Source organism: Taudactylus pleione, unplaced genomic scaffold, assembly GCF_031769625.1.
Source record: "Taudactylus pleione unplaced genomic scaffold, aTauple2 ptg000048l, whole genome shotgun sequence".
Classification (NCBI taxonomy): Eukaryota; Metazoa; Chordata; class Amphibia; order Anura; family Myobatrachidae; genus Taudactylus; species Taudactylus pleione.
Genome location: NW_028284450.1, coordinates 2440451 through 2454296, shown reverse-complemented (window position 1 = coordinate 2454296; position 13846 = coordinate 2440451). Strand labels below are relative to the sequence as shown.

The window sequence follows — 13846 nt, the reverse complement described above, 5'->3', positions numbered from 1 at the left end:
GTTTTCTATGGTCTAGAGGTCAAAAATGTTCTGTGTACAGTTAAACAGTACATACCAGTGTAGCATTGATCGGGCCCATCCCAAGGGTAGGAATCCCATGACATTAGGTCCATATTAAAATCAAGATTATCAAAGTTATTTTCCTGTGGACACAAGAAGTAATATCAAGGCAAGTCCATTTCAGACTGTACATTACACAAAATGCGTATATATCTTTATCTTTTTATATAAAATGTATGACATTATATACTTACATAGGTGTTGCATTTGTCCTCTTGAAACAAGTCATCAACATCAACCAAGTTGCTTAGTTCATCAAACAGTGAAGAACCTGTAAAACAAAATAATAATACATTACTACTTTTATTCTTTGTAAAAAAAATTGCTATTTTAAAGCTGCCATGTAATTTGTTCTAGGTTATTGTGTGCAATTCAAAGTCCATCATTCTACAAAGAGCAAACTTGTATACAAATGGAAAATGCCATCAGATGACAGTCTCAACAAGAACGTGTGCCCCAGCAAAGTAACCCAAATATCAGCCTGTACAATACTCGGAGAAATCACAAACTACATCCAAAGTTCCACAAATCATGACTAAAGTCAGAAAAAAACTAAACAAGTAAGGCTGTCATGAAAGGGCAGCAAGGAGAAAGCCCCATCTCTCCCCAAAATACATTACATTACAGATTAGGGGGGTGATTCAGCACTGGATGGAATTGCATAGCTGCACGCAAGCAGCTTTGCAATTCCGTCCTTGCTATTACGTTAATGCAGCAGAAGGCATTAGGTCTCCTGCATGCATTAATGACCCGAGCTGCGTCGGTTCATTTGCATGATTCTTGGCCAACTGAATGATGTCCAAAAGAGGCCAGAAAATCTTTCACAGTCTTCTGTCATTTGGGGGCGGGGGGGTGCCTCCCCCCTCCAAACGGCAGATGCGCAGAATGGCTCCTTCACACGCGCATATTCCTGGCATTGCGTTAAATCACACCCTAGGTTTGCAAAGCGCAGCGAAGCAATGTCATAAGGAGGAATGAGCAACATTTTGTAAATTATTATTTAAGAGACTGAACCTCGTACAAAAACGATTGCTTGCAGTTACTGCTGCTGAAAGTTGTAATAAAAGTCACTGAGTCAAGGGCCACTCCACTCTTTCACACCAGTGATCGGAAATACACGCTTTAGTACGTATTTTACCCGGTATTGAGGACCGGGGGCTCACTTTTTCAGATTGAGTGGGTCCATGGGAACGCGATCCGCTGCGGCCAATCCCTGGTTCCTCATTAAATGATGACCCTGGCACAGCTGCATGCTATAAAAAGCGGAGACAGGCCAGACCTCTTGGGCGCCTTTACTGGATCTCATGCACTACAGGAACATGCGTCTCAATGGCCGGCGTGACGGCAGTCCCTGCACCCAGAGTGAAGACATCCTCCATTAAGTGCAAGCGGGTAGCGAGTGGGGGGGTTTAATGGCGAGTCGGTGACTGGTGCTCAGAGCCGGCTCAAGGCAGGTGGCTGCACAAGGGTGCCCCACATAGTGGACGCTGTGTGGCCGATGCCAAGACCCGCACCCAGGAGCCCCATTAGGATGGTACATGTGTAAAGGGCACGTTTATGTCTGCACCAGGGCAGGGGGAGTTGCCAGATGGCTGCCGAGCGGCTGTCCATACTCGCCGGCCCGGCAGCATGGAGTAACATTTGTGACAGGCAGCCTAGCAGAGAATCAGATTAGCTGCCTGTCATTATAGCGATGTGGCCGTGCGACAGGCAGCCAATCTGATGTCACTGCGGCTTGCGAATATATAGAGCTGCCCTCAACACTCAGGATTTTTTTTAAAATATTTACTTCTCTCTCTCTCCCTCTCTCTCAACTCCCTTCCCCATGTGTGCCTCTGCCCACCCTCATCCGTTCCTCTGCCCACACTCCCCATATAATCCTCTGCCCACCCAGCCTTTGTGAGCATCTGCCCGCTATCCCTATCTGTATGCCTCTGGTTGGGGAGCCCTACTTATTTAATCTATATTGGGACCCACAAATTCTGATGCAACCCTGCCTTCCCCCACTGTCCTGCATCCTTGTAGCCTGGCAGCGCTGAACAAAAGTCTTTGTCCTGTGTCATGTCAACAGTAAAGCATCCTGAGATCATTCATGTGTGGAGTTGCTTCTCAGCCAAGTGGGCTCACTCACAATTTTGCCTTGGGGTAAGGGTAGATAGCAGCTAGGGCAGTACAGGTGGGGGGGGGGGGGGGGGGGGAGTACATAAGGGCAAGCTGGGGCAAAGCAGGTGCTTAGGGACAGGCAGTACTGGGGGTAGGGAGGAGGTAAGAGTACTATTGGCAATGTTACATTAATAATAATACTGCTGACTGATCCTCTCAGTATACACCAAGCCCAGTTAATAATTTCTCTAAGGCCTGCAGCACTGCACTGCAGGCACAGGGGACACACACACTACTGCAGTGGGAGCCACACTTCTACACATCCCTACCATACAGGGTCACAGTCATAAGCCTAATCATTTCCCCTGGCACATATGTCGGCCAGGGGAGTGTAGGCAGGCATGGGGTGTCACGGTGGTTCGCTGCCCATACACAGAGCACACGTCATGGGGCAGAGACAGAAAGCAGTGCTTACCTTTGCGGAGGAGGAGGGTGGCTGCACTGCACTGAGTGAGTGAGTCAGGCCAGTCTCTGCGGCATAGGTACATAGTGCTGGTGACGGCTCCTGGGGTCAGTGCACCCTACAGAGACACCGCTGGAGATTTTCCTCCAACCCAGGCCAGAGCCCTCAGCAGATCGACGCGCTGCGCTGGTGGGCTGCGATTGGCTGAAGAGACAACGGTAATGATTGGCTGGGGAAAGAGGTAGATAGCTGCTGCTCCTGTGTAGTGGGCAGAGCCTGGCGGTCACAGGACGGGGTGGTGGGCCGGCCGGTGTCTGGCTGGTCAGAGCTGCCTGGAGATCGGGTAAGGATTGGAGGGGTGGGAACTTGATGAGGAAACACCGCTGGCGATTGGCTGCTGCGGTGCTGCAGACAGCATGTCCAGCAGGACCCACTCAATTTTTAAAAATTGGGTCCCCAACAGCCTGTATTGCGTAAAGACGCGCCACAGCACGCATTTTGCAATTCCTGAATATATTTTTCATTATAAAGGGGGGGTCTAAAGATCAACAAGCAACCGCCTTTAAAGGATTACCCATGTGCCTATTGCCACATTAAGCAAAGAAATGCCATGCACATATAACAGGGATCATTAGTATAAAAATGATGCTCGGTACACACTAAGTGACTCGCCCATCTTGCTGATTTACGTTTGTCTCAGACCATGCAAGATTGCCGGTACACACTAGAAGATTTAATGAACGGAACAATGTGTGACCAGAAGCTGCGAAGAACGACGAACGGGAGCGCGCAATAGGGCATACACTAGAAGATGTGGACGATTCGTATACTATACCCTTACTATGGTATACCTAGAGATCCCTAAAATACTACGACTACCTATAAGACCTAAGCAACCCCCCAACCCATATACCAAACCCAAATAATGGCATACTAAAAATATAGCTGGTAGGAGCTAAACTTTAGGAAAACCTTAAAGCAAAGCACTCCCCAGAAATAGAAAACCTCGGTGAGAACAAATATAGACTGCAAAAGATCTACAGAATAATTTCCAACTGACTAGGAAAATAAACTACACATATCGTGGTAAGTAACACTATAGGTGAAATGAGTAAAATCAGGATTAATTGGAACAATATAGTACCGTTATATACACATGTCCTGCTAAGTGCAAAAATGACAAATCAATATGATTGAAAAAAAACAAACAGGACTAGACCTTTGCGCAAAACCAAACCACAACCCAAGAACCTCAGTACCCAATAATATAGCAATATTTAAACAGCACAAAAAAAACATAATATAAGAAACACAGCAAATAATCAAACATTAGCAGCACTGGAAGGCAAGACACAGTAAATGCACAAAAAAAAAAAAAAAAAAATCTAAAAAACAGGAGGGAACAATAGCCAGGCGTTGAGCCTACTGATAGCTCCTAGAGGACCATCGGAGCAATCGAGGTTCTGTTTTTCCAACAATATCCAAGGGTAGGGCATCCCAGCGGATACTGCCCATAGTGTATGAGGAAATCCCCAAGAAAAGGCCTTTCTGGAAGAACCTAGGCAGAGCAGGAATACCCAAATATCGCCACCCCTGTGATGCAGCACCTTCGATATGAAGGAACTCAGAGATGCCCCGACAATAGAGCCCAGATGAGTCATAAATCTGTCTCATAACAAAACATTCCTTAAAAACATCCAGGCCATAGGAGACTCGCTGCATCCCCTCCACATGAGACTCAGGCTACACGACCACTGTCCCCATGGATGTATCAAGGTCAACATAATCCCAGCAAAGATAATGCACAGTATCAAACAACAGTTGTGTCAGAGCAGCCAGTGGAGTTTGCAGAGCACTATATGGAAATGTGGCAGGAGATTCCTTCTCACTAGTAAACATAAGGGTAAATTCAATTAGCATTGCGTTACTCACCTTTGGCAGCCATCCACACATACTACATACTCATAGCCTTCCTCATTCTAATTAGATAAAAGGTTTGATTTCAGATGTTGCAAGAGAATATACAGAAAGGCTGTACCACAGAGAACATTGGATAATTAGGGAGGAACCATTTGTGTATAGGCATCATCCCTGCATACACAGTAACGTTTATCCAGAATTCCAGTATTCAGAAAGGGAGCAAATAATTGCAGCTCACTCATACTCATAGGCACGATCACCAAGCACCTCCTTCTACAGTTAGTGTCAGCAGGTCTGCTAGACAAGGTACACAATGAAATACATCTTTTATACGACAATGAGGAAATGAGAAACTAGGACAAAGTTGCATCTGCACAGCTGTTCTATATTTGCATTATGTAAGAATAGCTAGGTCTAGCTTTTTCTTCCCTTATTTGTTTTTGACCACAATTATGGCACACTCTGCTCTTGTTTATAACACCTGTACTTTACACATTCTTAAGGAACAAGCTAATTTTAGTTTTCATAACTGATAAAAAAAATGTACAGTTACGACCAATAAAACCAAAATGAGCAATTATGAAATCAGTAAGCACAAATTGGATTTGTAACCTGTGGCTTTAATACAAATTTCAGTTTCACCAGCTATGTTCTGACAGGGATTGGTATGTATTACCGCCGGCCGCATGTGAAGATCCTGCAGAAAGCGTTGTGAGTCATTGAGGTCCTGTGTGTGCTACAGCAGTCGATAGAAATCATCAGCGTCTCCCCAACCAATCACCTGCGGGCAGCATCTCCTTGTCCAAACGCCGTCCAAACCTGCCGACCCGCCACCCCGCCTCCTTCCCCTCAGCGGCCACTTGGATATTACTGCGATTCACAGGTCCCCTGTGGCGCACGGACCCTCTCTGACGGCGAGTCAGCTCTGTGAGGAGACCTCAGCCTGTGTGACTTGCGGCTGCTTGCAATCGTTCCTGCAGTGTCTGGCGACCCTTCTCCCGGCTACGCTTTGCTGTGACCACAGCTATTAATGTTGCAGGAAAGGGCAGCGAGTCTGCTCCCCCTGGCACTGCTATTACTGTATATGAGTGTCACCGCCGGTTGAATGTGCAGTGCACCCCGCAGCTTCTCCTTGGCGACTGCACCTCGCACTGCTATTACTGGCTGTGCAACCGGCTATCCGTGTCACTGGCTCCCCCTGGCGGCCACTCATCACACTGCAGCGCTGCTGTAACCCAGAGGGATATGTGCTTTATATCCCTCTGCCCGATGTCACTGGGGGCTTAGTTCATCTCCGACCCCATAATGTCTCCTCCTGGGACCCGCCTCCAGCTCCAGTCCCTACACCATCTGCGCAATAACTGCCCTACAACTGCCTGCCCCTAACCCCTTCCGTGCCCCCCCAGCACTGTCTTAACTGCTGTCTGTACTTACCCCCTTCCTACCCACAGCATTGCCTGTCCTTATCAGTTCTGCCTCCAGCTCTACCCCAACTGCTGTTTCCCCTTAATCCCATCTGCCCCAAATACTACCTGCCCCAAGCACTGCCCAAGCTGCCACCTGACCCCAGCATTGTCCCAACTGCTGTCTGCCCTCATCCCCCTTCACGTGATGGGACCCAGAAACGGTGAAGTAGGACTTTGATTTTTAAAAGTGAAGGGTCCTTGGGACCCACAATTGTTTTTGCTCAGCGCAATCACTTACAGGTCATGATTTGAGAATTTCGGTCTGTGGAAGCAGATGGGATAATTACTGAACTAGCAAAATAGATTCACTCACTTGTACATGGATAAACAGATCCACAAAACACGACCTGTTGGTGGTACTTGAAAACTAGAGTTGAGAACCCCAAGCCTACAGAATAGTAACAGATGGTAATAATAACATCTAAAGCTGAGTACACAATATGCGATTGTGTACCCAGCCGATGGAATGATACAATGTTGTGTACAAAGGCACAATGTGTCATTCTGTGCTGCATTTAGCAGCATGGCGTTGCTCAACTCATCGCCCCATCTGATGTGCATCGATGCGACTAACGACCTGCGGGCACGCGCGATCCGTCGTACACACTATGCGATCAGCATGATATATTGTTTCGATCCACATCTGAACGATCGAGGGATCGCACAGTGTGTACCCAGCTTAAGATAACTACAAGTCAGAGATATTAAAAAGTGAGCAAGCAATTTGTTTTAAATAACATATAAGCTTATATAGAAATAACCATCTAAAGCTGGTACGAATATACAATCACATTGCAGTCTGAAGCACCCTGTAGAAACCATCCAAAGTTCTACATGTGGGCAGTGATCGCGATGAGCGAAAAAAATTGTGGGTCCCAGGGACCACTCACTTTAAAAAAGTGGGGTCCTACTCCACAGTTTCTGGGTCCCATCATATATTATTAGAGCAGGCAGCAGTTGGGACAGTGCTGGGGGCAGGTAGATGGTGGTGTAGAGGGGTTAAAGGCAAGCAGCAGTTGGGCTAGAGCTGGGGGTAAAGGCAGGGAGTAGATTGGGTAGATCTGGGGGTAGAGGGGAGTAATGGCAAGCAGTGCTGAAGATAGGGAGGGGGTAAGTGCAGACAGCAGTTGCAACAGTCCTGGTATTCTGCCAATGAAGACCTAGTTGTCATGCATGGAATGGGATTGAAATGCCGCCAGTTCAAATTCCGACAGCAGATGCCAGACAGGATCAAGATCCCAACAGGATCTTGATAAGTACCATAACCTCCCCTGTCTCCCTTTAACCCTAACCCTCCCTTAGTGGTGCCTAACCCTAACCTAACCCCCCCCCCCTTACCGCTCCCTAAACCTAACCCTCCCAGGGGGGGGGGGGGTGCCTAACCCCAATCTCTCCCTGGGGGTGCTCAACCCTAAACCTCCCCCCTAGGGGTGCCTAACGCTAATCTCCCCCTCCCCCAAACCTAACCCCGCTAGACTCCCCATTCCTAACGCTAATGGTGCCCCGGACTTCCCTTCATTCAGGATTGCGTCCTCGGCATCGGGATTATGATAGGCGTCGGCCAGCAGTCTGCTGTCGGGATTGTGACCGGAGGCATCCCGCCGTGCATGTAGAACATCAAAAATAAACAGTGTGCAATGTACTTTGTATACAAACTTAAAACTCGCATTCTACAGGTCCAGACCCAAACCACTTCATACCCAAAATTTACAGCCCCATGACAGCATAGCAATAATCCCAACAATCAGGTAATATATTAGATAATATATAGTACATAATATTGTATAATAGCACATTTTAATCCCCACAGACATCTGTCAAGCAATACATAAACAGTGCAACTTGCCACATACAGTGTAACATGCCAATTAACATGCTCAGTAAAATACCCCTGTGCTGTGCCCAGACAAATGCCTAGGATGTGCATAGCAGGATGCACCATGATATCCTTAGCTGTTACTAAGTTACTAACTAATGCTGGCCATACACGTTGCGATGCACCGTGTAGTGCGACTGCCGATCCGTCAGCAGACGGATCGTGCTGTCACTGCCGGCATTTGTGCGGTCCCCGCAGACCACACGATATGCCGGTTCCTCCCTCCACCATTTGAATGGGATCGTACATCGTATCCCAGGTCAGATGGTTTTGCAGGAAGACCTGGGGATGCGATGTACGACCCCGCGGGAGTGCTCAGCACGATATCAGGTACGATATCGTGCCCATACACGGCACGATATAGAAACTATATCGTGCCATGTATGGCCACCTTTACAGTACATAAGCCAGAGTGTGTGACCTTTTTATATGTGTTGCTTCCTAAGAAACTATTCCAATGAAGGACTTTTTCGAAACTTTGTCCTTCAGTGTTCGGGCCCCTAGAGGTGAACAGACCCTTATCCCATATACCCAGCAAGCAGCAGAGCAAAATAACAGAAAAACAAATATTATACAAATAGTTATTTCCACACAGAGGAAAAGTTCTCCATGTGTGGTAGTTTGTAAACTCAACTGGGGCAGGGACTGATGTGAATAACCAAATAATCTCTGTAAAGCATTGTAATAACCGCTAATATATATTCATCATTCATTATTGTAGGTTAAAAGATTATTTTTCACCTAAATTTGTAGGAATAAAGTAACAATGCTATACATTATAAAGGCAATGCAGGATATATCACATACATCTCCTGCTTACCTTGCAGCCCTGATGTGGCACACCGTGCCCATACACTAGTGCAGGGATCCATATGCATCAAACTCGGAAAACTGAAAGTATTCAGAGTTCTAATCCAGGATGAAGTAATATTCAGATGGCATTAATTCCCAGAGCCCCACTCCTTCCTATGGGAAGAAGTACTGGATCGCGAATAGTGAACAATTCGGATCCATTCGTCCCCTCTGGACCTCTATGTGCACATGTGCGAACGCCGTTCACTCATGCAATCTAACACTGTTGGGTCAAACCCGGTAGTGTAAACTTATGCCACTACTAATACGCCTTTCACACCAAAATCCTGCGTCTGACCCAGGACAGACCCCGGGTCATACGGATACGGATACAGTTTATACCCCTTTCACACCGCCGTTCTGACCCAGGTTATACCCAGGACGTCGCCGTTTACACTGCACACAGGTGCAGTGGAATTATTCTGCCGGCGTTTTTAGATGGGAATTCTCCCCCTCCATGCTGTAAACAGGACTCGAGACTGATTACACAAGTTACCTGTCCACACTGCCCCTTTCCGCATCCAACCCTGCAAGCTACCCGGGTAGGATTGCCAGGCCAGACCGACCCCAGATTTATTCACGGACCCTTTTACACAGCCGCAAAACGGTGGTGTGAAAGTGGTATAATTAATAGTAGAAGATAGTTGCTTTTTGGAGCAGCTGTTCCCACGCCGGATCAATATTGACTTCCTCCCGTAGTTTGCATCTGCCACCGCAACTCACTGCGATTTGGATACCAAAGTGACGGAGGCTGAATAATGAATGGGCCCCTAAGATACATATCCAGATATGTAACAGAATAAATTATTTACGTACAACACAAGGTAACCATACATGACAGCTGAGACCAGGAGGACCACTCATAAGACTAATCATCACAATATAACGTAATATCCTGTATTGGCCCGTACACACGGGATGATCATATATCGTTGTCTGATCGTCCTGAATGTGCTGGATGCTCGATATCTAACATCCAACAACATGCACCAACTCCCAAACAACGTAACGACCTGCGATCCCTATTGTAAACAGGCTATCCTGGTCAATAACGACCAGGTTGGCCTGCCTGCATGGGCGATGGTCGAAATCGACCATCCGTGCCCGCACATTGACCATCGTTTGAAGGGGCCAGAAACTGGTTGATTTGAACGAAAACGATATATCATTAGCATTCAAATCGACCAGGGAAATCTGACTGTGTATGTACCATAACTCAGACCATTAATAGCTGTAAATGCTGCATACGGGGGATGATACTGTGTATAACGTATTGCTCAATCCCATCAGGTCCCCCCAGGCGTCCATAGTCCCGCGTCAGATATGTGGGGGCAGCAGCTGTACTGCTCTACGGACCGAGTCTCAGTATACGACATACAGATCACACAGCACCTGTAAATATACTTACCCCAGTCCAGTCCGTCATAGGTTGGACCACCACCCGGGCCAGGGCCCTCTATCCCCCCCAGGATCCTGTTCTGGACCCCGGCTGACATGTCGCCGTAGTTCCGCACCGACTGACTGGCTGCAACTGATACACGTCTCCTTTCTCTAAGCAACACAGGGTGACCGGCTACGGGTTCCGAGGCAGTTCAAACAGCACAGCACGAAGTGCACATGCTCCGCAGCATATGATTAGTTACTGCTCTCAGTGCTACACACCAGTGAAAAGTAGCAGCTGAACTACGGAGTGAGAGAACTATACAGCTGGGGTTCTGTACATGACACTCACACTATACCTTATGCAATCATCATCACATCTTTCATACCTATTCATTAGTTAATAGACTGCATAGAAATAAATAGAAATGTGATAATTGTATTGCGTATGTGAGAATAAAGCATAGCACTTTACATAACGATTGCTTGAGTCTGGATACGTTGCATCACTACATAAAACCGGGAAGCAATCGGGAAGCCGACTGCCTATATAATGGCAGCCGGCTTCCCGACTGTCTTATCCCGGCAAGGGTGAAATGCCGGGCGTCTAGATGTAGACGAGTGGACAGCTGCGGGGGGGGGGGGGGGGGGTGTTAGGTTTAGGGCTCCCGGGTGGGACTTAGGGTTAGGCACCCCACTGGGAGGGTTAGGCTAGGGGGAGGGTTAGGGTTAGGCACCCCCGGGGGGGATTTAGGGTTAGGCACCCACCCTGGCGGGTGCAATGCAACCCCAAAATACACTATATTTATAATTACAAACAATGGTAGTTTTATACCTGTTTATATATGGTTTTATGGGAATGGGTATTATATGTTTTAGCTGTTAGCCGATTACCAGTGTTCCAAGTTTCAACTCTCATGCTGATTTCCTGCCTAGGTGGAGGGCTAGTGATACAGCCAGAACCGTCAGAAATAGAAGACACCGCTGAGGCAGCCAAACTAATTAAGTCACCGCTGGACCACCAGGAACGTTTTGTTGACATTCTAATAATGTTGACATTTAATCAATGTCGACATGATGTCGATGTGGTCAATGTCAACATACCAAGCATGTTGACATTACTGTACTCCCTCTCACACATCCCAATGTTAAAATAAGTGTATGGGATGTTATACAAGACAGCATACTAAATCATATACGCTGTAAGTAATATAGGGCCTCATTCAGCATGTATCGCAACTGCTAAATCGTATTCAGACGATTGTTGAGTACTGTCCATGCGTACACATCGCAGTGCAAAGGTATTGCGATTGCACTGCAACCACGGAGAGCCATCGCAGAGTGATTGACAGGCAGTAAGCGTTTGGAGTTGGTGACGGGGTGGTCGGAGAAACTCAGGCATCTCTTACTGTTTGAACGCCGTTACATGGACGTGCATAAATTAGCCAATGTGACGGCATACGCAGCTTGAGTACTCACTGCGTGCAGAAAGGTTAGCAATTTCTGAGTTAGGTCTGGCCTGCTGTAATTGTGCGTGAGGCTCTGATGTTACTTGATGGTACCGATGTTTTTTCTGGATTGCAAGTTATTAAGCATGTGAGATAGGGGAAGTGGGCATCTTTATGTTGGTCTGCAACGGCTTTGCGATTACATTCACTAGCATATTTTTGCAGCGGACCTGCATGCGACTACGGAGCTGCGATCACAATAGCGATCTGTAATGAATCAGGCCCATAGTCCGATGTTTCAATTGCATGTGCAAAATAATGTTGGAATCCAATAGATATGAGACATATTTAAGTTACTTGTGCATTCTTTACCTCAATCCAAATTGAGCATCTTTATTGGGGATCTGGTCGGAATCCTGATGCTCACAATGCTAGCAGTTGGGGGGGGGGGGTTAGGTTGCAGTAGGAGAGGGTTAAGGGAATGGTTAAAATACTTAACCTGCAGGTGTCGGGACTTCCACCATCTGGATTATGCTGTAGGGATTCTGACTACCGGCATTTCAGCTCCGGGTTCGCGAACTCAACCCCTTGATTGAGATTAGATATACAGTGTAACAATGGTTACACTGTTAGGAGATATATATCATACTAATGGATGATTGTTTTTAGAAGATCCAACCATGTCCAATATCTAATATTAAGTATCACTAAGCCTATTTATATTGTGCATTAATTGCTTAACCTTCCGTAAACAAGGAGGAAAAAATCAACATGGTGAACCATTTGGGGTATCGCATAACATTGATTTTTGCCTCTGAAGGTATAAAAATAAAACAAAATAATGAAAAGGGAATAAACTCTTTAATCTTCTAAACTTTTACTAACTAGTTTTTAAGTAACAACTGTTTTTAAAAAGCTCTTTGGAACACCTTTGAATCACAATAGTTAGTAAAAATTAAATTTCTGAACAATAAGTAAAATAAACTTATACCCCTCTCAGACATACCAAGAATCCTGGACCTTTGCCGAGACTCAGCCAAACTACAGATGTGTCCTCATACACCTTTCCTTTTTTTCTTCATTTGGCACAAGATGCCGTCATGACTAAGATGTACCATGACGAGTAGCAATTAGATAGATCCCACATTTTTTTTTTCTGCAAAAGTACTCATATAAACGATAAGATTAAAGTAGCACATTTTAAGAAAAATCACAAGGCGTGGATAATACAGATTAAAAGGCATGGCAAATTTGGTGACACGGCTCGATTTTAGGAAAGGTGTACTGTATGTGGAGACATCTGTACCTGGGTCTCATGTATGTCTGAAAGGCACCAACCCAGGAACACGTTCCCGGGTTGCCATCCCTACAATTGACCAGGGTTTTCCTAGGGACGCAAGTCTCAGGTAGACAACCCTGGTCAAGACTGAATGCTGCAACCCGGGATTTTACTCCCGGGCTGCACCTAGAAGCTTCTCATTGGCCAGCCAGGGCTGGCTGATTCATGCTGTTGACATCATCAGTGGGAGCCCGAGAGCGTGTGAGACCACATGCAGAGGAGAACAGTGCCAGTGGGGACAGTGGACCTGAATCAGAGCCGTTCGCTAAGGCGCGATCACTCGCTGCCGGGCGATTGTTGCTCAGTGCGTATGCATGTAATTTGCAGTGCGCGTGCGCAAGCCAGTCTCAGGGATGGGGAATCGTGCACTCGTAGTACACAGAATGCCCACTACTTTGAGTGACAGTGCCATTTGTGGGTGGTAACGGGAAGGTGCTTGTAAACGGGGGAGTGGTGTTGCGGACGCAGGTGTGTCAGTTCGTCAAAACCCGGTTTAAAGGGCATGCATAATTAGCAAAGTAGCGTCATTGTACATGTCACCTGCATGTATTTCAGCCAGCACTGATCGCAGTGCTTGCGGCGGGGTAAGGCTACCTAAAGCGCTGCGAGCAACTCAGATGGCTCTCGATGTTACCGTTTAATCTTACAATTCCAGGAGATGACGTGTGTTAGCGAGTGGAAAGGGGGCGTCTTTATACACTAGCGAGCACTCAGTGCCTAAGACATAGAGGGCGTCCTTACGCCACGCAGTGTGAGCGTTTAAATATCCGGCTCCTTTTTGCCAGCGAGCGGCCGCATCTTGCGAGCAGGTCTGAATGAGCTCCAGTGTGTGCAAAACATTGCCAGTGAGGACTTTTAAAAATGTTTTTAAATAAAAAGATTTCGACAAATATCTTGGCTTTTATTATATTTATAGCATAACCTCATTATTGTGGGGCA

The 13846-nt window shown here is 46.6% G+C and overlaps 1 protein-coding gene across 3 annotated transcripts in view; it reads right to left on the bottom strand.

Annotated features, from left to right (window-relative positions):
• Positions 1-10345, bottom strand: part of LOC148537613 (cyclic AMP-dependent transcription factor ATF-6 alpha-like) — a 94905-nt gene extending 84560 nt beyond the window's left edge. The window contains exons 1-3 of one of the 3 annotated variants that reach the window (XM_088460545.1): positions 10149-10345; positions 255-331; positions 56-143 (exon numbers count right to left, since the gene is read on the bottom strand). In XM_088460545.1, the coding sequence (XP_088316671.1) occupies positions 56-143; positions 255-331; positions 10149-10236 (253 nt within the window). In that variant the 5' untranslated portion in view covers positions 10237-10345. The other 2 variants (XM_088460546.1, XM_088460548.1) reach the window with 2 other exon arrangements.
• Positions 10346-13846: the final 3501 nt, after the last annotated feature.